At 42.9% G+C, this 21,449-nt stretch overlaps 1 protein-coding gene across 2 annotated transcripts in view; it reads left to right on the top strand.

The window, feature by feature from the left end:
• ZNF277 (zinc finger protein 277) overlaps window positions 1–21,449 on the top strand; it is a 716,997-nt gene that overhangs the window by 500,367 nt on the left and 195,181 nt on the right. For both annotated transcript variants that reach the window (XM_078674468.1, XM_078674475.1), the window contains exon 8: window positions 20,040–20,107. In XM_078674468.1, coding sequence (XP_078530594.1) covers window positions 20,040–20,107 — 68 coding nt within the window. The remainder of the gene's footprint in view (window positions 1–20,039; window positions 20,108–21,449) is intronic.

The raw sequence follows: 21,449 nt of genomic DNA, 5'->3' as shown, positions 1-21,449 counted from the left end.
TGAGCCACGCTTCTCCATTCTGTTATTATTAACACATTTCCATTGATGTAAAACATTGCTCTGTGTAGCAGAAAAAATAAACTGAGCATTTTATAGATTTGGTATACTGTGACCTCACAGGTTTGGTGGAATGTGTAAAAAATGTCCAAAGGACTAAATGCGACTGACGTATGTCCTTTAAAGAAATCTACTAGATTGTGAAGCACAGTCAGTGAAGACCAGCATATTGTTATATTATGTCTAATGTGTATGCATGAATTAAAGAAAGAGCAGTTAAAAAATAAATAAATCCACTAGTCCCAGCTATTGTCTTACTGATATGAATTCCCTGCTTAGTGCGTACAATAAGGCAGAAGGAGAAGGTTAGGTTTTTATTTAAAAGGTGTCGTAAAGAACCAAGACGAGCTCCAATCTGGCGTGTAGATCCAAAGTTTGGACCGTTTGTCTCCAAACTCTGCCTCCTCATCAAACACATTTCCAAAAAACAGGTAACATTCCTGCAAGTAATTTCCCTGTCTGCAGAATGTCATGAGAATGTTATTGTGGGTAGAAATAGTTATTTTGACGTTTTTGCGTAATTTCCCATTTCCCAAAGGGATCCAGCTTCTTTTGGAGCTACCGCGCTAGGAGACAAAAAACGCAGAAACATAGTCCCGTTCGCTTTCTGCCAGCCATTACCTGTTAATCAGTTTATTTTTTAAGCAGTGTCGCTGTAACTGCTCCATTCACTTTGTGTGTTTCATGAAGCTTCACTATACAGATTGAAACAAGGGCTCGTGGAGTTTATTATGAGGCCATCTAGTGGATTAATCCAGGATCTTTAATTTACCGTATTTTCCGGCGTATAAGACGACCCGGCGTATAACACGACCCCCTACTTTTCTTGATAAAATGTAGGTTTCGTGCTATACTCGCCGTATAAGACTACCCCCACTTCCAACGCAGTGCACAGTGCCACCATCGCCATTATCCACATTAGTATTGTTACGTACTCATATGCATGGTGGTTTGCCATTATCCACATTAGGGTAGTTTTGTTACTCATATGCATGGTGGTTTGCGGTTGAAATTACTTCTGTTCATTAGCATAGCCTGTGGTGGAGCCAGATGATTTCCCCTGTGTCTCGAGAACAATAAATAGGGTGGATATGCTGCTGGATGCATTAAGGAAAATTTGATGTTTTTGGCAGATTACCGGTACCGTAACTGTAATTTATTTCCCTTTTTCAGATCCGCTTTCAGTGGGTTTGCTTATGATACTTCGACAGTGCCACCATCGCCTACGTAACGTTAGTTCTTGTGTTTGAGTGCCCTCCTATACCGTACCTCTACTTGCACACATGTAACTTTTTCCTCCTGTAATGCCCATTTCCTATTGAGAAGCGGTCTGACACCTTCGGGTGAAGTCCGCGCTAAGTAAAAACACATGAAAACATACCTTCAAATTTTGTACCCGGCGTATAAGACGACCCCCGACTTTCCAGAACATTTTCAGGGGTTAAAAAGACGTCTTATACGCCGGAAAATACGGTAATTGTCCACTGAATGAGGCTAAATAAGAAATAGTTATTCCATTTACTTTCCAGCAGGTTAGTGTCCCCTGTACTTAAGGCAAGCATCAGATTCACTGCAACGATTTTGGATGCCCACAGATTTGTACTCCATGGATCCCACTAGTGCTACTTCAAAGCGTGGATCGTTCCATTGCTTGTAGCCACACTGACGTCCTAGCAACACTGCTTTGTGTGCACAACCCTGTGGAACGCAGACTTATTAAACATTGATGTACTAATATAATCGACATGCTATACTATTACATTTGTGCATGAGTAATGCGGTTGGTGTTTACACAGAATTTTGTAGGAAATGCTATTTCGTCTACAGTGTCAAGCAGAGAGCTCAGTGCTGAAGATAGAGTCTTAGATTTCTATGCATTTGCCTCCTGTCCCTCTCTCCACTGACCTACATACGTGACAAAATATTCATTTTCTTTAATTAACAGGAATGTTGTTCTTTTTGTTTTTAGAGTGCTGCGCTTTTTTTTTGTCTAAAAAAATGTATTCTGAAGGTTTATAAAACAATATACTTAACCATTCCAGCAATTTATTTAAATAACACTGTTTGGAGACAAATAACCAGAAAAGTCAGCCCATAAGTCATAGGTCCTTTGATCTTTTTTTGTCGTATTTGTGTTTACCCGCTTCCAACCAAGGGGTCTATTGTGATGCAGTAGGATACGGCTCCGACCATCGGTCGGCGCCATTCCTACTGCATCGTAATCAGCTGGGTGGTGTCTGTTGTAAAGGAATCCTACCGGACATATTACAACTGGCTTCCAACGGACTTGGAGAGCCCGTCCGCCATTTGGAATGACTTTAGTAATTTCAAAGACGGCTTTCACGCCTGACAGATTACTTTGGATTCCTACAGCCTTTCTGGGCTGGCCTTTCCGATACATAAAGGCTGTAGGAAGTCAATTTTATGTTCAATGGGGGTGCATAGCTCACAAAGTCCAGTAGTCAAATATAGGTGGAAAAATATAGTTTCTTTATTTCAAATTGTGTTTTAAGAACAACAAACATAGATTCTCCAGCCAACGCGTTTCATTCCCATACTGGGAACTTCATCAGGGCAAGTAAAAACCATAAAGAACGGCTCTAATCTACCACCTCACACTCCGAAGTTTTTGCGTATAGCAATCTCACATGAGGTAAATTTACCCAAGGTAAATGTGTGTTTTTTTAATATGCCTAATCGGCCACTGAGTGAAAGTCTTAGTATACGTGATGCGTTGTACGTTGTGACCCAATCAGTGGATAGCAAATTTGCAGAATCAATCTCATAATATGTTTATTTTCTGTAGGAAGTCGACTTTGGGGTCCCCCAGCAGAGCCCCCATGGGAGCAAGGCCTCCGGTTGGAGGCTGACGAGGCAGCTATAGTGCCCCCCTGTTGGTCCCTGCACCAAATGAGGTGCCTGCCACGGGGTGCAGGGACAAACTGCACCTCGCCATTTTACAATGAGAGCATGCATTCCAGTCGGAATGCATATTCCCATTGTAAAGAATAGGAGTGCTACCGAACAGTGTTCAGTTGCATCCTAATTGGTCGGTCGGGACACCCGACAGGAGGTCGTCGGTCGGTCCGAGTCCCGAAACGATGTCGGGCGATTTAAGCCTGCTCGACATCGGGATTAGGCCCAGTGTCAGCTGACACATGTTGTGTCCCCAATGGAACTTTTTCAAGGCGTGTGACAACAAACTGTATTTCTTATTTCTCTAACAGAGGCATATTTTTTTCTAGGTGATCTCTACTGTGGCCTATTGGACTGTTGAGTTCTTCCTAATAACACATGTAGTCACTTTGGCCAACATCTCCTTTTACATTGGATAGGACAAAGCTCATCAGGGCTCTCTACACTGGTGTAGTCCATGACTGACTAGCAATACTATTTCATTGTGAGCTTGAAAGTATTGATGATAAACAGACGAGGACAACTATGTTTGTTAATAAGAATCAAACAGTCCAATAGGCTACTTGAGAGATCCCCTAGAACTAACACATATCTGGCTTCTCTTTCATCATACTTCATCTATTATTGTTAGAGGAATAACAAATACAGTTTGTAGTCACATGCTTTGAAAAAGTCCCATTGGGGACTTAACACATGTCGGCTGATGATCATGTACTTGGGTGGAAGCCTGTAAACACAATAAAGACAATGAAAATATATCACTTGACCTTGGACTTATGTCCTGACTTTTCTGGTTATATGTCCCCAAACAGTGTTATATAAACACATTGGTGGTGTGCTCCAGTATATTGTGTTATGATTTAATGGTTTGTTATGCTTTGGAGTAACATCATCATTGCCCTTAGCAGGGGCGTATACTGTGGTAGCACCAGTCTTTGAACAAGTATTCCTTCTGTAGACTTTCTACCCTGACTAGTTGAGTACTGTGCACATCTTTTACTTATTGTCACAGATACCTTTCTGTATTTAACATATTCGGAAGGTTCACATGTGAATGATTTCATATGAAAATGCACGGAATTCGGTTTCATTTTGTTTCTTAACTGTGTGTATATATATATATATATGTATATCATTATAAGTTAATAAAATATATTTCATACAAACATTTATAATTGTGATTGCCTTGCCTAGGGAAGAGCAAGGCTGCCTGTTCTGGTGACCCTTTCCTTCTGCATCCCATTTCCGAAAAGGGCTCTGTGAATCTCTCCGGTGGATACTTTTTCCTGCAGATTCCTCACCTCATTAAATGCCACTAGTGTTGAGAGGATACACTAAACGTTTCCTAACAATAGCTCTTCAGTGCTGTCCCATTGGGCTTTAGCAACAGCTTTGTCCACCGAGGATGTGACAACACTGGCAGCTATAAGGCACCAGCTGGAGTGCTGACATTAGTTACTATTTGACCATGCCTCATTGATTGTCAGTAGTGGGGTGTAAAGGGCTGTCCAGTGTTCTTCTCTCAGCTAGCCCAAGGAAAGCCCGACTCCTTTTAATAGCTACAATGTCTAACCACACATCTAAATAAATGTAGTAGTGTCTGCTGGAAAGAGCCACAAAGAAAAAAGCAGAGGGTAAATAACCTTCAGGTAAGGACTTTATTGAAGAGAGCCTTGATGAAGATAATCAGTTACTGCACAGACCTGAAATTGGGCTGGGGGAGGGACTGGTAATTGAGGATTCCAGACTGAGTCAAATGCTGGAATAGAAGACGAAATAAGGGACATAAATGCGAATGGAGGGCAACAAACCCAATGAAACAATATTACATTGACTGGATTGCGGAGCATTTCTGAACTCTTTCATGGTGCTTCATAGATGACATTTCTTAATTTCTTGTTAATTTGTGTCATTTGAGCAGCCATCAGCTGGAATGCTGCCTAAGCTTGAATTCTGAGCCTATAAAAGTTTTGAGGGCATTCCCTGCTCTCTGTAGATATTAGGGCCGTCCTCACAGTTTCAAGTAGAGCACCGAGTGTTAATAGGGGTGAATGCTGGCTTGATGGGGCTTGTTCCAAAGGCCATCAGGAGTTAAATAAGGCCCTTAAAGCATCCTGGATAATGTAGCAGAGGTGAACTATCAAAAAAATGGAAAGAGTCCATAAAGGACGAGGCCTGGGATATTTTATTGTGCTCCTGTGATTTTCAGTGGGTTGTTAACCCATTCCTAGGGACAGCGTGTGGTCCTCTCTTGATCCCTGTGATAGGCGAATATAAATGGTTTTACCATTTCTCATACATTTATTCATTGGACCCTTATAGTTATTTCTCTGCCTTTTTTAACTAAGCCAAATCTTTCATCTTCTGTTGTTGAGGTAACGGGGGCCATCTTGAGATTGACTGGTAATAAGGCCCCTGGTTCCAATGATGTACCTGCCGATCTTTTTAGAAATAATGCTCTTATTTGGGCTCCAAGGTTCGAAATGCTGCTGTGATAAACGGCCTGCCTAGCTCATGGGCACAGTCTATTTTTGTCCCATTGTTTAAAAAGGATGATCGAGGTGATCCAAGATGTTACAGGCCCTTCTCCCTGATTGATCACACTGTCAAGTTTCTATGGCTGATGATTTTTGAAAGGCTCTCCTTGTGGGACAAAGAGAACAGCATACTCTCTGAGCTGCAGTAGTTATTCTGGCCGTGCCTCAGTATTATCGGTCAATCCATGAACCAATACCTTCTAACACAGAAATATATTGTGGCCAGGAACAGTACCTTATTCCTAAGCTTTATGGATCTGACCCCCCATTTGATTGTGTAAATCGAGCAAAGTTATGGGCTTCGATGTTAACACTGCTGGTTTCTTTTTTAGGGGTCTTGCACAAGGACACTTCTACATCTGTTAGGTTCAGCAGTATTAGTCAGTTGCCCGAGATCCTTTCCAATAACTCGTGGAGTCAGACAGCCTTGCATCCTGGCGCCTTTTTTGTTTGCCATCTATATTAATCGTCTTGTCAAGATATTAACTAAGCTGAAGTGATGACACCGTGTAGGCCAACGTGCGATCCCTGTCGTCCTTATGTCTAGGACGGCAGTTGGGGTGCAACTCTTGAATGACACCTTCTCTGTTTTCATGGATCACCTGGACCCCTCCATAAACCAGACTAAATCTTATGTTATGGCCATCGTCCGAAATCCCTCGAGACATAAAACCTTTTACTTCAATAGGAGTAAAATCGATCAGGTACCCACTTATAACTGTTTGGGTAGCTTGCTTGATAACAAGAACACATAAGGGCATCTTTTTATGTCCAAAAGATATATGTTGCCTCCTATGTGGGGGTGACATTGGATTTTGGTGCTATGCTGGGCAGGAAACTGAATAAACCCCTTCTCCAAATCTATTGTGCTAAATGATTGTCAGCCACAACTATGACAGTGATAATTGGGGATACAAGGACTGCCATTTGATTCAGGCTAAGAATAATAGGTTTTCATGGCATCATTTGCGGGTTCCGCAGAGTACTTCAACCTTTGCTGTCCACGAAGAACTGAGCCATAAATATATTTCAGATATTATTGCATTAAGGCCCATGTTATGCTGGATCTGTGTGGTGTAAGAGCAAGTCATCTCTAAAGCGTATGCCTATCAGTTATTGTTTATCTTTAGATAATGTGAAAGGGATACCTTGACTTGGCTGTGTTAAGTTGAAAGTCACTAGTTTGGGTTGCCCTGACCTTTTTCTATAACTGATAAAATTGTTAAAGCAGACATCGATTGGTTAAAATGCACTTTTAACGTCTGTGCTGAGGCCTCTAGAGAAACAGTTCTTTGTTTTCTTCTGTCCCCATTTCTCTCTACCAAAGAAACGTTTTTTACCACCTCTTTTTAAAAATGTATATCTTACACAAGCAAGACCAGCAATGTTACACCTGATGGTACTCAGGATTATTCATACTTGTGCGTGTGTGTGTTGCTTATTTTTTAAGCTGTTTAATCAAGTTGTGGGAGGCTTGAGGTTATTAGGGTACTCCTACCCTCTTGGGGGGGATCACATTTGTATTTTCTCATGACGTTTGGCTTGTAATAATGATTGTTAACCTGAGATATTGGGGACTTGTACAACTGTCATGTGATCACCAACATTTTTCCAGTATATGCCCTTGATACATGATCATTTTTGTCATATACAATAATTCAGACGGGCAGCCATGACTACTGGATGTTTTACCGTATGTTTTACCTGCTATTTTAATGCAAACAGGTTTTTACGATATATGTTTAATGTTTTATGTTTTTTTAAATCTTTTGTTGTTCTATTTAAATCGAATAAAGATTTATACTACTACTTGCAAAGAAGTAAATCCCTTCCAAGGTGTGAACTCCACACTTTTGTCCCCAACTCAGTGCCACCCTTGGAACACATTTCAAGGCAATTCCACCCTTGAAGTTAGCAGTCTTTATCTAGGCAGGACCCTAGATGATTCGCTTTTTGTACCACTTGGTTAGTTAACCTATGCGATGCGTGAATCTGTTTCACTGCAAGCTCTGTTATAATAGATTGGGAGTGTAAACTGTCAGTGTTTGTCCATTAAGATAAAGTCTGCTGCTGTACAGCTAGAGTAAGAAGCTATGAGTAGGTTACGCTTGAATTCATGTACACATATAAGGAATGCGGTCAGAATGCTGTCTAATTCATCCCAATGTCTGACCACAGGTAGCAGAAGGGATCCTTTGGGGATTGGTGCTGACATGTTATAGTCCTTATAGTATGAGTGGGCATTAATAGTGTGAGTATGTACATCTGTATTGCTTCACTATTATACCATAGTTAGGCCGAGAGACTTGGCTGACGCACCAATATTTAACAATCATTTTCCCATATCTCTGCTCCTTGTAGCCTTTAAAGATTGATCATTTTTCTTTGACTGCGCACTTAATTAAATTTGGGCCTTTGGATCACTCTGCTGGGTGTAGTTAATTACCTTGCGGACCAACTGGAGAATCTAAGGCTTCCCCACACAATAGGACCATTAGAAAGTAATTAGGCCTGCTCCTCCAAAAGGCTGTTGTGGACTTGCCCTGCATGATTGTACCCTGCAGAAGGAAGGGGCCCTGCCCCAAGTACTTTGCCTGTGGGAGGCTGTGGGACATGGAGTGTGCAGACAGGAGGGCACCTTGGGGGCCATAAGCTGCCGCTGAGGAAGACCCAAAGCCCAGGAGAAGTATTGGGTGGCCAGACAGGAGATAGATACTGTGTAAGGAGAGAGCAGTAGACATAAGACTTCCAAGAATTGCAAAATTGAGAGGGTAGGAGGCCTGAAAAAACCACTCCTGGTGAATGAAGTGGGCTACAAGGAGCAAAACGCAACTTCCCTCATGTAGTTAATCTTTACAGACATTAACGAATGTCATTGTAAGATGTTACTATAGATAGTGGTTTTAAGTGTGTTTCAGTAATTTATCATGACCTATTATGCTTTTAATATTGTGATGATTCTCTGAGAATGCCAGTAGGTCTGCCTTTTGATAACTACTCCCTGTTATGTTGTATTTAGAGTATATGAGGAGCTCATGGCTCGCTAGGACTGTGAACTGTTAGAAGGGTGTTGTCATAGATATTTCCACCTGCTATTATGTATTTATGTGTAAATAAATGTGTAGTATTGAATAGTGTATGTTTAACAAAGTACATATCCTTTTTCTAATTAAAAGCACTGACGGGACAGTGATTTGTTGCATGGTGTTTGCTGTGTGTCTGTGGACTGGGTTAAAGCTAACATCACCTCCTCTGACTAATTTTATTTTCTATTTATTAAGGAGTTTTATATAGCGCTAGCCTGACCTGAGGGTATCGGAGCGCTTCACAACAGTTTTTGTGCAAGATTCATACAATAAAGCAGTATTCTACAAATAGGTTCAGAAAGTCCGCGTGCGCTGAGCAGGGTTGAGGTAGTACGTGAGTCCTGAAATAACCTCATAGAGTGCACGTTGTCTTGGGGTGTATACAATAAAGCAGTATTCTACATATTTGGATATTTGGAGGGGTATTTATAAAGCGCGGCGTTCGCTCCGAAAGGAGCATCATGGCGCTGAGTAGTCCTTGAGGCCAGGTCACAGGGTGGTAGGGGGGAGGCTAAATGGAAGCTCTGGACCACTCGTCAGGGAGATTGAAAATCCATGTTTTGAGAAGGTTCGGAAGGCCAAGGGTACTGAACAGCAGAGGTAGTCTGTGAGTCCTGAGATAACTTCATAGAGTGCATGTTGTCTTGGGGTTGAACCACTTAGGTTGGGGGAAGGAGCAGTTATGGGTCAAATGGCAGGGTGGAGGTAAGTCTTAGAGCTACAATGTCTGGGAGAGACGACTGGGAGGGGCAGTTAGGGGTCCATTGGCAGGGAGGAGGTAATTCTTAGAGCTGCAATGTCTGGGAGAAACGACGAGCAAGGATTTGCTTTTAGATGGCGGCTATCCATTCTGGAGGGAGCAGTTGAGAAAAAGGACTTTTAGTTTTTTTTTTTTTTTTTGTGAAGGATGAGATTGTCCTGATACCGACTGGGATGGCATTCCAGATTTTGGGCGCGTTTCCGGCGAAGGACAGTGCAGCAGTTTTTTGTTTGTGTGTTTTCATAGGGATGAGTAGTAAGGTGCTGGAGCTCCTGAGGTTCCTTGTCTGACCGGCCCTCTTGAGTGTAGCAGCCAAATACTCAGGTTTTCCTGTGTGCAGGGCTTTGTGTGTGAGGCAGGCAGTTCTGAAACTGGCACGCAATTTAACTGGGAGCCATTTTAGTTCTCTGAGTACTGGTGAAATGTGGTCGAATTTCCTGATTCCAGTGACCATTCTAGCTGCTGCGTTGAGAGTAGTTTTGAGGGGAGCTAGGTGAGATTTTGTTGTACCAGTGAGGGTGGCATTCCCATAGTCTAGTCTGGATAGCACCAGTGATTGGGTGGCTTGTTTGAGGCCGTTGATTGGGATGAATGGTTTTATTTTGTTAAGTAGCTTCAGGTTGATGAAGGCACTCTTTGTGGAGTTTAAAGAGTTTTATATAGCGCTGGCTAGACCCGAAGGTATCAGAACGCTTTACATGAGAATCAACAATGTTACAGAAAAAGATCAACAATTACACAATTGCATCAAAAAATAGGCAATACAATTAGGAGAGGAGAGAAAGGAGAGAGAAAAGTAGTGAAGGGGGCAGGGGAGGTGAGAAAGGGAGGGTAAGGGAAGAGACAACACGGAGAGACTAAAAGGAAATCTGTCTAAAGACCAACTGGGAAGGTGACGACCAAGGCGCGAATCCATGGTCCATCTCCCCTATAACTAAACCAGGTAGCTCCATCGGGCATCAGACAAAATAGTTCAGTCTCAATACATTGAGAGAGGAGAGAAGGAGAGACATAAATAGAGGGAGGATGCGGGAAGAGACGACAGGAGCGACGAAAAGAAGTCTGTCTAAAGACCGACTGGGTAGGTGAATCCCCGGCCTGTCTCCCCTATAGCTAAACCAGGTAGCTCCATCGGGCATCGGGAGTTCTTGATGTGTTTGGCCATGTCGAGTTTTGAGTCTAGGGTGATTCCTAATGATTTAACGGAGTGGGTCAGAGTGTGATTGCCGTTGAGAGCATCGAGAGCTTTTAGCCATTCCGAAATATGAGGGTTCTCTTCTTTGTTGGAGATGAGGAGGATTTCGGTTTCATCTTGGTTGAGTTTTAGGTGGTTAAACAACAGCCAATGTTGGATTTCTTTTAGAGTGACTTTAGTTTGTGAATGTCATCTATGGAGGAGGTTTCTAGATAGATATGGGTGTCATCTGCATAGAGGCGGAAAGGGATGTTAGCATTTTTGAGTAGGATGTTGAGGGGTTCCATGTATATGTTGAACAGTTGAGGTGAGAGCACTAAAATTTGGGGGACTCCCCTGTTGACGGGGTGTAGGTCGGAAGTAAAGTTTTTAATTGTATCCTTTGTGAGCACCTCATCAGCACCTACCCTTTCTTGCAAGGCCTTCATGAGAAGTTGGTGATCAACTGTGTCAAAGGCTGCCAATAGGTCTAGGAGAATGAGGAGGATGAGGAGGCAACATTGGTCGGAATCAAGGGATTTGTGGATGTTGTCTGTGACGTTCAGGATTGCGGTCTCGGTGCTATAGCCTTTTCTGAAACCCGATTGGTGGGGGTCAAGAAGGTTGATGCTATCCATGTGCTGAGTCAGTTGTTGCAGGACACATGTCTCAAGGATTTTGGATAGGAGGGGGAGATTGGAGACAGGTCTGAAGTTATTCAGTTACTTGGAGTTCAGGCCTGTTTTTTTTTTGTAGTGACCTGATTTGGCCAACTTTGAGGCATTGAGATATGATGCCGGTTCTCAGGGAACTGTTTATGATCTTGCACTAGAATGGTGCTACGGAGAGTTTCAGTTTTTTGGTCAGTTGGGTGGGTATCGGGTCAAGGACGTGAGAGGCTGGTTTGGAGGTGGAGGTCAGTTTGAGGATCTCGGTTTCCAGGATGGGGGTTGAAGGACTTCCAGGATTTTTTGGGGTGCTTGGACGTGTTATTTACTGTCACTGGGGGCAGGCTTTTGCAGACTGGGTGGACATTGATGTCCTGTGAGAGCTCAATCTTGGTGATGATTTTTTTCTTCGCAGAAGTTGGCGAAGCTTTCACACAGGTCCTTTGGGGCCTGTAGGGAGGATTCCAGGGGGTTGGAGGTTTGTTGCCTGATGATTTTGAACAGTTCGTTGGGCCTGTTTTTTGTGTTGTTCAGGGCGGCGCAGAAGAAGGTGGATTTTTCGCTGCTGATGTGTTTTTTGTATTTCCTTCAGGCTGCTTTGAGTTGTTCGAGTAGACTTGAGAAGGGGTTGCTCCTCGATAGTCTTTCTGTAGCTCTTAACTGTCTTCTTTCGTTGTTAATGTACGTGCTGAACCAAGATCTGGATGGGATGTTCCTGGTTTTTTTTTAGTTTCAAGGGGGCTACTTGATCTAGAATGGATGTCATGTTTGTGTTGTAGTGGGAGGTGAGTTCTGTTGTGGATAGATCATCCTTGGGGGCAGTGAGGAGAGAGTTAACCCTTCCCTCTCGGTCAGTCATGTGAATCTGAGTGAAGTTTCTAGTCCATTTCGGAGGGTCTTGGGTGGGGGGTTTAAGTGTGATCGGCTGAGTGAGGTGGAAAAGGATTAAGTGGTGGTCAGACCAGTCCACGGGCAGGGCGTGATCTATTGTGACAGTGTTGTGCTGGGCGATGATGGCGTCTAGGATTGCTCCTTTGTTGTGGGTTTCCTCTAAGCAGTGTTGGGTAAGGTTATTGCTGTGAAGCAGCTCCTTCAGGTTCTGGATTTGTAGGTTGTTTTCTTCATTCCAGTGTAGATTGAGGTCGCCCAGAATAAGGTTGTTCGTGTCTCGGAGAGAGCAGTTGGCAATTAGGTCGGACAGGTGTTCAGTGAATGTGGTGGTGTTGCCTGAGGGTGGTAAATAAGGCGGCAGATAAGTGTTTTGTTGTTGCTGGTTTTGATGTTGGCAGTTAGGCACTCCAAGGTGTGGTAGTTGAAGGAGTCTATTTCCGTCACGGAAATATTGATTGCTATGCCTCCACATCTTTGATCTTTTCTATCTTTGTTGGTGATTACAAAGCCAGGGGAGAAAAGAGTATCCATGAATGGAAATGAGGAGTCATTTAGCCATGTCTCGGTGATGAATGCTGTGTCTATGTCGTGGGTGAGAATGGATTCTGCTAGCTCTGTGGCATGCTTGGTGGCTGATCTGCAGTTTATGAGCATGCAGTTTGTGGGGGATGTCTCTGTTGTGATAGTGCGTTTGGCTGGGGGTCTGGGGGATTTCAGAGGTGCCTTTTCTCTTCCCAGTCCAGTGATCACCTGTATTTTGGATTGAAGTGTGGCAGTAATAGGATTGTCGTACGAGGAAGCGAGAGCTGCTGCTACACTCGCAGACGTTTTATCTCTAGTTCTTTTAGGTCTCTGTGTCAGATTAGAGTGGGGGGTAGAGATCCCTTTCGGGTAGGGAGCCTTGGAAAACCTCTGTTGAGAGAGAGGAGAAGGAAGGGAATAGGTGAGGCTTTAAGGGTGTGGTGAGGATTTCACTAAGACCCTGGATTGCGGTTGTTATGCGGTTTTGAAGCAGGGTGAGCCGCTGTCCAGTCTCTATGTCGGTGTGGGTGTTCCAGGAGGGTTAGTTAAACCTGGGGGGGGGGGGCTAACATTGTTAAGTTGCTATTCATAGGGATGGAGGGCGCAGTCGGGTGAGGGTGGTTGCCGGAGAGGGGTAGAGGAGTCTTGTTCTTTCTGGTAGTATTGGAGGTGGTGTCTCGCAGCGGGCCGAGGGTGCAGGGAGGCGGGGCCATGTTGGGGCGTCGGTGTTAAATTGCATGTGGGTTTGGGGAGGGGGTTGGTAGTCACATGCTGTGTGTTAAAGTTGGTCGAAGTGGGTTGTGAGGCATGGAGGGCAGGGTGGGTGAGGGTGGTTGCCCGAAAGGGGTAGGGGGGTCTTGTTCTTTCTGGTAGTTTTGGGGGTGGTGTCTCACGGTGGGAGGCAGGTGTTATTCCTATGGTGCACCGGAATGATGGGCGTGTTCTGTTGGTGGGTTGGGTTGTTCAGGGGGAGGAGGATGGGCGGAGTGCGTGGGAGGGGGAAGTCCGTAGAGATGGGAAGAGGGCATCAAAGGATTCTAGATTGACATTGTTGGCTTGTATCAGGACTGTGCCATTGGAGTAGATGGTTGCAATGGTGTTCCCATTTTGCCTAGTGTGGTTAGGGGCTGAGAAAGTCAGTTTGCAGCTATGGGAGGTGTTAGTCATTTTGGAGATATTGAGTTGCGATCTGAGGATGGAGTTCCATATTTCGGTTCTTTCAGTGTGGAAGATGAGATCCGTTTTTGCTTGTCCTTTGGAGGTGCAGTGATAGATGTCTGCGAATAGAGATTCAGGATGTTATCTGATCAGTTTTTGTTCAACTTTTTTTTCACTTTGGGTGAGAGGTTGGGGGGGGTAACTGATCGAGAAGGAGTTCCGGCCGTGCGGTTTTAAGTGGTTTGCAGAGGCGGGGTTGGAGTAGGCTGACGTGGCGGATGGCATAGTGACTAGGTGGGACGGGGGCAGGCGCCCTATAAGGAAGGGTTGGCTAGAGTTTCCAGGGCCGTCCTTTGAGGGTAAAGTGCGCGTGGTAGAGAGATTCGTGCTAATGCTCTAAGGCTGGTCGTAGACTCTCGGGAGCATAAGGCTGAGATTGACTCCTAGGAGGCCATTGAGTGGGGAGGTAACTAGGGTCAGTAGGTGATGTTTAAAAGTTTTGGAGGCATTTTGGGAGAAATTAGGGGGTACGAGATTGAATATGAATTCCTTCCTTCAGGTTTCAGATGAGGCGCTGTCATGGTTATGATTAGAATTTCAGACCTTACTATTATAATCCTCTGATGTTATGTCAATCTAGTAGCAGGAGGGTGAATTAACAGGGATATAGGCTAAAATGCTTCTGTGGTTATTGAGAGTACTTTGTCTATCTTCCTTATATGACTTAGGAATATGTGGAGCGGACTAGTTTAAAGCTTAAAATAAGTTCCTGAGTGCGAATGCTCTCTATCTTAAAATTGACTGATTTAGGTTTATAAACTATGTATATATAGGTGTTTGAAATACATTGTCCTCTCCCAGCTGGCTCAAAATTAATTCCTGAGTGCGAATGTTCTCTATCTTAAAATAGACTAATTTTGGTGTATACATAAACATATAGGTAGGTGCTTGCAATGCATTGCCCCATCCAAGAAGGCTGCGATAAAAAGCTTCAATCTGTGGAGTAGTCCTATAACTCGTTCAATGTACCAGGCTTCTCTGGGGCGTAGTCCTCTGTCACTTTCTGTTAACCAGTCATAGAGATTGGATGTAGTCTTTTGTCTCTTTCCCTATGAAGTGATGAATGATTGGTCCTATCTCTGTTTGGATTGTTAAGCCATTTTGAAGAGTGGCACTGGTGAAGTTTATCGAGCAAGCCTAAAATGGTGACATTGCACTACCCCTCGGGTCAACATCACTATAATTGTGCAAAAGAAATATAATTAAGTGCCTGTACAAGGGGGCTATCAGATGACCAATAGCAATTTCAAATCCAAAGATATAGCTTCCAAGACCACCATTCAGAGTCAAAGTTAGTGACTTTGCCTAATTACGACTTAATCTTACTAGTTATATACCGTGGGCTCATCATCAGGACCTGTGTCCACTTTCCTGATGGGATGCCACGGAGTAGTAGTGATTAAGGACATTGAACCCAGTGTAAGTTACAAACGATAGGTGCAACACGTCGAGAGACTATCTCTTCTGTCTTGGACACGAGCGCTGCACACGCTACGCGTCCCTTACTTCAGCCAAGATCAAACCGGCTAACTGCACTCCACTTCCGATCTACCGGCGCATCCAGCAGCTGGTTTCACAGCGCCTGAAGTTTGTGAGCGAAGATGGTAAGGAGGGAGGGTTGCCACCCGCCACCAGCTGAGCCCCTGCAGCGGTGACCGTCCTGGGATTAGCACCCCACCACCTACGGGCGCACCTGCCGCGACCTCGATTCTCGAAGATACATAGGTGAGGGAGGCAAGGGAGAGATGGTTGCCACCCACCCCAGACACAGCCCCTGAAGCGGTAAAACTCCCGGGGGCCTGCCCCCTCCTCCGGCGATGTGGTTTAAGCCAGGACCTAGGGGCCGATCGCCACCTCTGAAGATCACTGACACTGCTGGGGTGTACTCTACAGGCTCACGGTCCGCTTTCTGCAGAGTGGGAAGTCTGGCAAGTGCCGAGGTCAGAAACCTCTACCACAGCGACGGTCTCGTTCCTGATCCGCGCCCACTTGCCAGTCCGCCATAGTCTTGACCAGCACTAAGCCTTTGACTGCTCTGCCTTTCTACCCAGAGAGAGTAAAGTACTACAAAAGGGTGTTTGGTTTTTAGATGGTGGAAGGTTACAGACTTAGTACATGTGAAGGACCTTCGTCTTTCACAATTAATAACCCATATTTGTTTTTACCATGGGCAGATCCCTTACCTTTGTTGGGCCTCTTTTAGAGGAAGTCAGTTTGTTCATGTCTGTGTTACAGAAAGCTGCAGAGACCTTGGACGTATTCTTGCTCACCACAGAGGCAAAGTACCACATTCTGATTGAAGTCTTGCAAGTATCTTCTGCAGTGTGAGAACCAACATTACTCGTCAACAATGTGCTCCTGAGCCGGTTCTTGATGCCTTTGAGAGACCCTTTTTGTGCTTTACAGTTCACAAACAAATTACAAGTCACTGACTGCTAGCTTCGGATACAAAGGTTTTATCAGCTCACCCTACTTTAGAGATCCTCCTGGTTGGAGCTTTTTCTGCTAATGTGAATCCTAATCCCTTTCCTATTGCCCTGCTAGACTAAGGGTCTAAGAGGCTGGGCTCTGTCAGGCAAAATGTCTTTGCTTCTGGCAGTTTGGCTCTTCGCATGTCTAGCATCAAGTGTCTTCTTGAGTTCTACATTTATTCATGCCTTGTAGGAGCTAGCAAAAATTATGATTATTAGCCTTCAACTCTGCCAAAGAACCCTGAAGTGCAGCCTAGAATTTGCATAAATAGCTTCTTGGTCAACGGTTAGACCGGTTACCCTGCGCGGTCATGCCTGGATGTGTTCTACAGTGTTCTCGGAGATGTCTAAGTGACTTTAATTAACATTCTTTTTGACGATGAACACTTATTTTGGGCAAGAAAGCGGATTACTACCTGGAGCTAGTCAGAAAAGTGGTACTTTATTGGCCCTGCTGGACCGTGCCATCTCTGAAAAGGTTTCAAGAAAAGTACAAGATGTTTTGGCCTTCTCCAGGGCTCAACAGTCCCTTAAGCGTCAGCCATGGGAAGTTGTTTTCGGGTCTAGTCTGGCACCTGGATGAACTTCAAAAGATGTGGAATCTGTAGAAACATATAGTACCTGCATAAAACAGCATTACCAAAGATATGTAACTTTTCTTTCCTCCTTTTATGATTTTGGACTATATTTTCTCTTTCTCCTTCAGTGCCATTTTTTATTCTTTAAATTTACTTTGCACTTTGACAGACATCTGCTGCAGACAACTGCTGCAAGTCCATCATAGATGACAACTAAATAAACCATTGCCCTCTGGATTGAAGGTCAGACAATATGTTATTTCCTGCCAGGGTTAATAGTAGAGATGGGAAGAATCAAAAACTGGAGCCAGTGGTTAGTGAGGTAGTAGTTGACTTATAAAACCTAAATGACCAGCAATCCCTGTGAGGAATTCCAACTTTTTGAAAGTTTCCTCTAGATTTTTTCCATGAGAATATTTAAACTTGTCTCTGCTCAAAGTCTGCCTGTTGGAAGGACCCCGCTTCAAAGAGCAAAGTTTCTGGTCCCAGAGGAAGGTACTGACCATAAAAAAAAGTTGAGCCCATGAACCCTAAGTAAAACTTGCCCTAGGTGCCAGCCTCTCGCAACTACAGAGTCGTATGGTACACTATCCTCAGTATACTAGCTGGGTATTAGGAGAGCTTCAGGTGTAAAGTTTGAACGTCTTTGGTAGAGTAACCTGGCCAAGTAATGTGCCATTCAGCGCCCCATTTTCTCTTTCTGCCTGACCCAATTATTTCCTGTGCAGGAGATGAATATCAGAGTCCCTGACAGTTGTGCAACATGTTTTTAATAATGTTCAACACAGTGGTTGACTCAGTTGGGTGACAGATGATCATCCAAATTGATACTCCTTTTGCCATGAATGACTACTCTCCTAATGACAAGGTCATGGCATGACTAATGTTTGGTGGCAGATGATAAGTTACAAACTTATTTGCCTGTCTCAAAGTGGTGAAACCACATTCTGGCTCTGCCATTGCACATGTGCTTTGTGTGTTATTACTCGGCCCCATGTCCCCCTGTAAGAAGTGTCTGTGAGTAGTGCATGAGGGGTGGTTTACAAACTATAGGGAACCCATGTTTATATGTAGGCCCTATGGTTGTGGAGTGGTAATGTTTTATGGTTAAGTTGTTGACTGGCTTAATTCGTTTTGGACTGTTAGTAGAGTCAATGTGAATTTGAAGTTGTCCCTACAGATGAGTAGGCAACGCAGTGTCATGACTACTGATTTTAAAAAAAAAATATTTATTAGGCAACATTTGCCTCGTGTGTTAATCATAAATTGAGGAGGACTTGTTGCATTGTATAAAAATTGGCAATTTCAGGCTTTTTAACTCAGTCTCTCAGGTGGGGCTCCCGGAATAACTAAACGTTTCATTTTCAAACTGTGGTAAAGTCGCAGTACGACGGCGAGTAGGTGACTGTTTCATTAGTTTTGTTCAATAGTAAAACTAAACTACCAGCTTTAGAGATTCTAGGTCCGTATTTTCCACGTGTTTCTTTAACTTTTTAATAATAAGTAATAGTTTTATTAAAATGTAACCTGTCTGACAACTCAGTAAAGAATTAGCTGTTAGAGGAATTCAAAAAGGTAATTAATTAATAGAGTTTAGCTCAGCCCCAGTGCTGAAAAATGCACATATTCTAAATGTTATTAGACATACAAATATCTTCAGTCCTACTGATCAGTCTTGCCATCCCTGCAACACCGAAAAAGCAACAATGCACGTAGGCGTTATGTGACTAAGAATAACTGACAAAGCAGGTCTCTTCCTCTTTGATCTGCTTGATTTTTGTCCAGCCCTCAACATTCTATACTGTCAAGCCCTATTACTGGCACTCATCCTGCTTGAGCATCAGCACTGGTTCACTTTATTACTTCTGGACATTCATTATACATCTCTAGATCCCCTTCCTGGTGACCGCAGTGATCAAGAAGCAGCCATTGCTAGTTTACCTTCTTCAGGTTCATTTTGGCTCTCGCCTTTTTGTGTTAGAAGTTAGCAGCGCTATAGTTGACAACAAGACTTTGTAAATTCGTAGACGCAGCTGAGAAAGTTTACCACAAATGTCACCAATAGCTGACAGCCCTAACATCTCCAGCCCTCAGTGCACTGAGCATGACGAATGCAGGTGTGTAATGGAGGTCCCCGCAGCCCTCGCGGTGCGCCACTCCCCCCACCCCTTGTTTTGGAGGGGCCCCCTTCACTCAACAAGTCATGCTATTTCATGCCTTGCAGAGTGCGTGCAATGGCATGGAAAAATAATTCATGAAACTCTCGAGAAAGCCACTCTGCCTTATCGAGCTGGCCCCTGCAGTGTAGGGGGCCCCATTGAGCCCATTCTCCAGAGGCCCCATTATGTTGCGTTTCGCCTCTGGACAGATGAGCATGACAGATGAGCAATAACAGATTATGTTGTGCTGCGCACCATGACTGATGTATTTGTACTTCTTGTATTTTAGCAGGGCCAAAGCGCAACAGACAGAAGGTTTCTTTGTACATCATGATATGACTTAGAAAAGACCGTTCTGTTGTTTTGGTCTTCTTTTACATTTTTTATAATGGTTTTATTATACATAATAAACAGAAAAACTGTAATGTGTTACAAACCTCAGTGGCTATGTTGGTCTATTTCGAAGCTTTCTGCTTCAGATGCATGAGGTGACATTACTCCTGTTCACAAAACGGCCACACGCTTGTCATTACATACTAGACATTTATACATTGAAGAAACCAGTTTGATAAACTAGTTTTACAGTTGACTTCTAAACTTTTGGCGTATATTGTTACAGTTGTAGTATATACAAGTTTGTTTTCCTGGGTATATAAATGACTTTTGTAGTATATTGATACATGGTCAAATCTGACAATTAATGGTTGTAACTCCAGCACAAGTTCACCAAATTGGGATGAACAACTTTTATAAATGTAACTGCTATAAGGGCAATTTTGATGGTGGTCTCCATGCCTTATAATAATGCGAAACTAATGGTTTGCTGAGATTTAAGCATCTGCGATATCTAATTCTAATCTCAGCGGATGAAGTGAGATTTGGTCAGTTGGATTTTCATTTAGGACACTTTTAATTCTTTGTTGTCTTGTCTAATATTTTCTGCATAAAATACGTTCGTTTGTCCGTTGTATTTTTAATGACTACATTTGTTTTCTTTTGAAGGAACTTGGAAAGTCCTGGGAAGATGTCCAATCAGAGGATGATCGAGAATTGACAGATCATCTGGATGAGTAAGAGCTGTAATATATATGTTATTCACACTCATTACTGAGTTTAGCAGTTTCTTCTGTTCTTGCATAAACTATAATTAATTTGAATATTTTCTTTAACATTTTTAAAAGCAAGCTACTGTTGGGGCCTCAACCCATGTAATCGGAACTTAAAGTATGTTCCCATCAGTAATAATTTTCAGTAATTTGTCCATTACATGACATGCAAGTGAGCGTGACAAAATAACTGCATTTCTGATTTTTATAGGCATTCCAAATTCCACATTTTTACGATCCATGATTTTCTTGCTACATTTTAGTAAGATATATGTAACTTTGTGGCATGTAACCCCTTCAACAACTTACAATATTTTTTATGGATAATTGTGAGCAAAAAAACATCCATGTTGGCTCTGCTTTAAAGCTAATTTATAGATGCTACCATCTTTAAAGTTTACTACCTCGTATGAAAATAAATGGGTAACTAATTACATTTTGAAAATTACACAAAAAAATGTTTTTTTGAAATAACAATTAGTTACTTTAACAACATTTTCAGTACTTGAGTTTCCTTGTACAAACTCAATTTAGCATTTCCTTCTTCAGGGGGAATCACATTTTCATTCATGTTCATAGTGCAAAAGCATCTTGTATGCGTTTTCAAACCCGTTAAGAGTTCTAGTACTCCATTGCTTAGTTCCAAATAGAGACTCCACACATACAAGCATCTGCTTGGTGTGTGTTGATATATCCTCAACTGAGTTCCTTTAGATTTCTAGGTGCAGGTTGTATCACCATCTTCTCTTTTTAGATGTACAAAGAAATGTGTTGTGTTTGTGTGTGACGTTCCACCTATGATCAAGCTTCAATTAGCTTCTTCTGTCTGTTTTTTTCACCTTCATTATTCAAGGTACTGTTTATGTTAGAGGGATAAAAATGCTGATTCACTGATTTGATTGCTCATTGATAAATGCAAGTCAATCAAATGTTCTGCTTTAATTAATACTAAGGACAGACAATAGTAGATGTCCGAGTTCATGCTTAGGAGAAAATCAGCAATAACGTTTTTTGAACTTCAATAATGAAGATGGAAAAAAGATTGGAAGTAGCCTATTAAAGCCTGATTATTGGCAGGATTTTACTCACAAATATAATATCCAAAAAGAGAACATGGTTACTAAAACGTTCTAGAAAACTTGAAACAACACTGATGTGAACATATCGCCGCACAATGAGTAGATGCTCTTGTATCTTGAAAAGAAACTAGAAACTTGAATCATTTTGTGAGGGTGTAAGTTATAAATGATTAGAAACTCTTTGCACGTTTGATAACTGAAGAAAAAGTGCGGTGATATATTTAACG

The sequence above is a fragment of the Lissotriton helveticus genome, chromosome 1_1, assembly GCF_964261635.1.
Source record: "Lissotriton helveticus chromosome 1_1, aLisHel1.1, whole genome shotgun sequence".
Classification (NCBI taxonomy): domain Eukaryota; kingdom Metazoa; phylum Chordata; class Amphibia; order Caudata; family Salamandridae; genus Lissotriton; species Lissotriton helveticus.
Note: the sequence above shows the minus strand (reverse complement) of the source record. Positions and strands in the feature narration are given on the sequence as shown.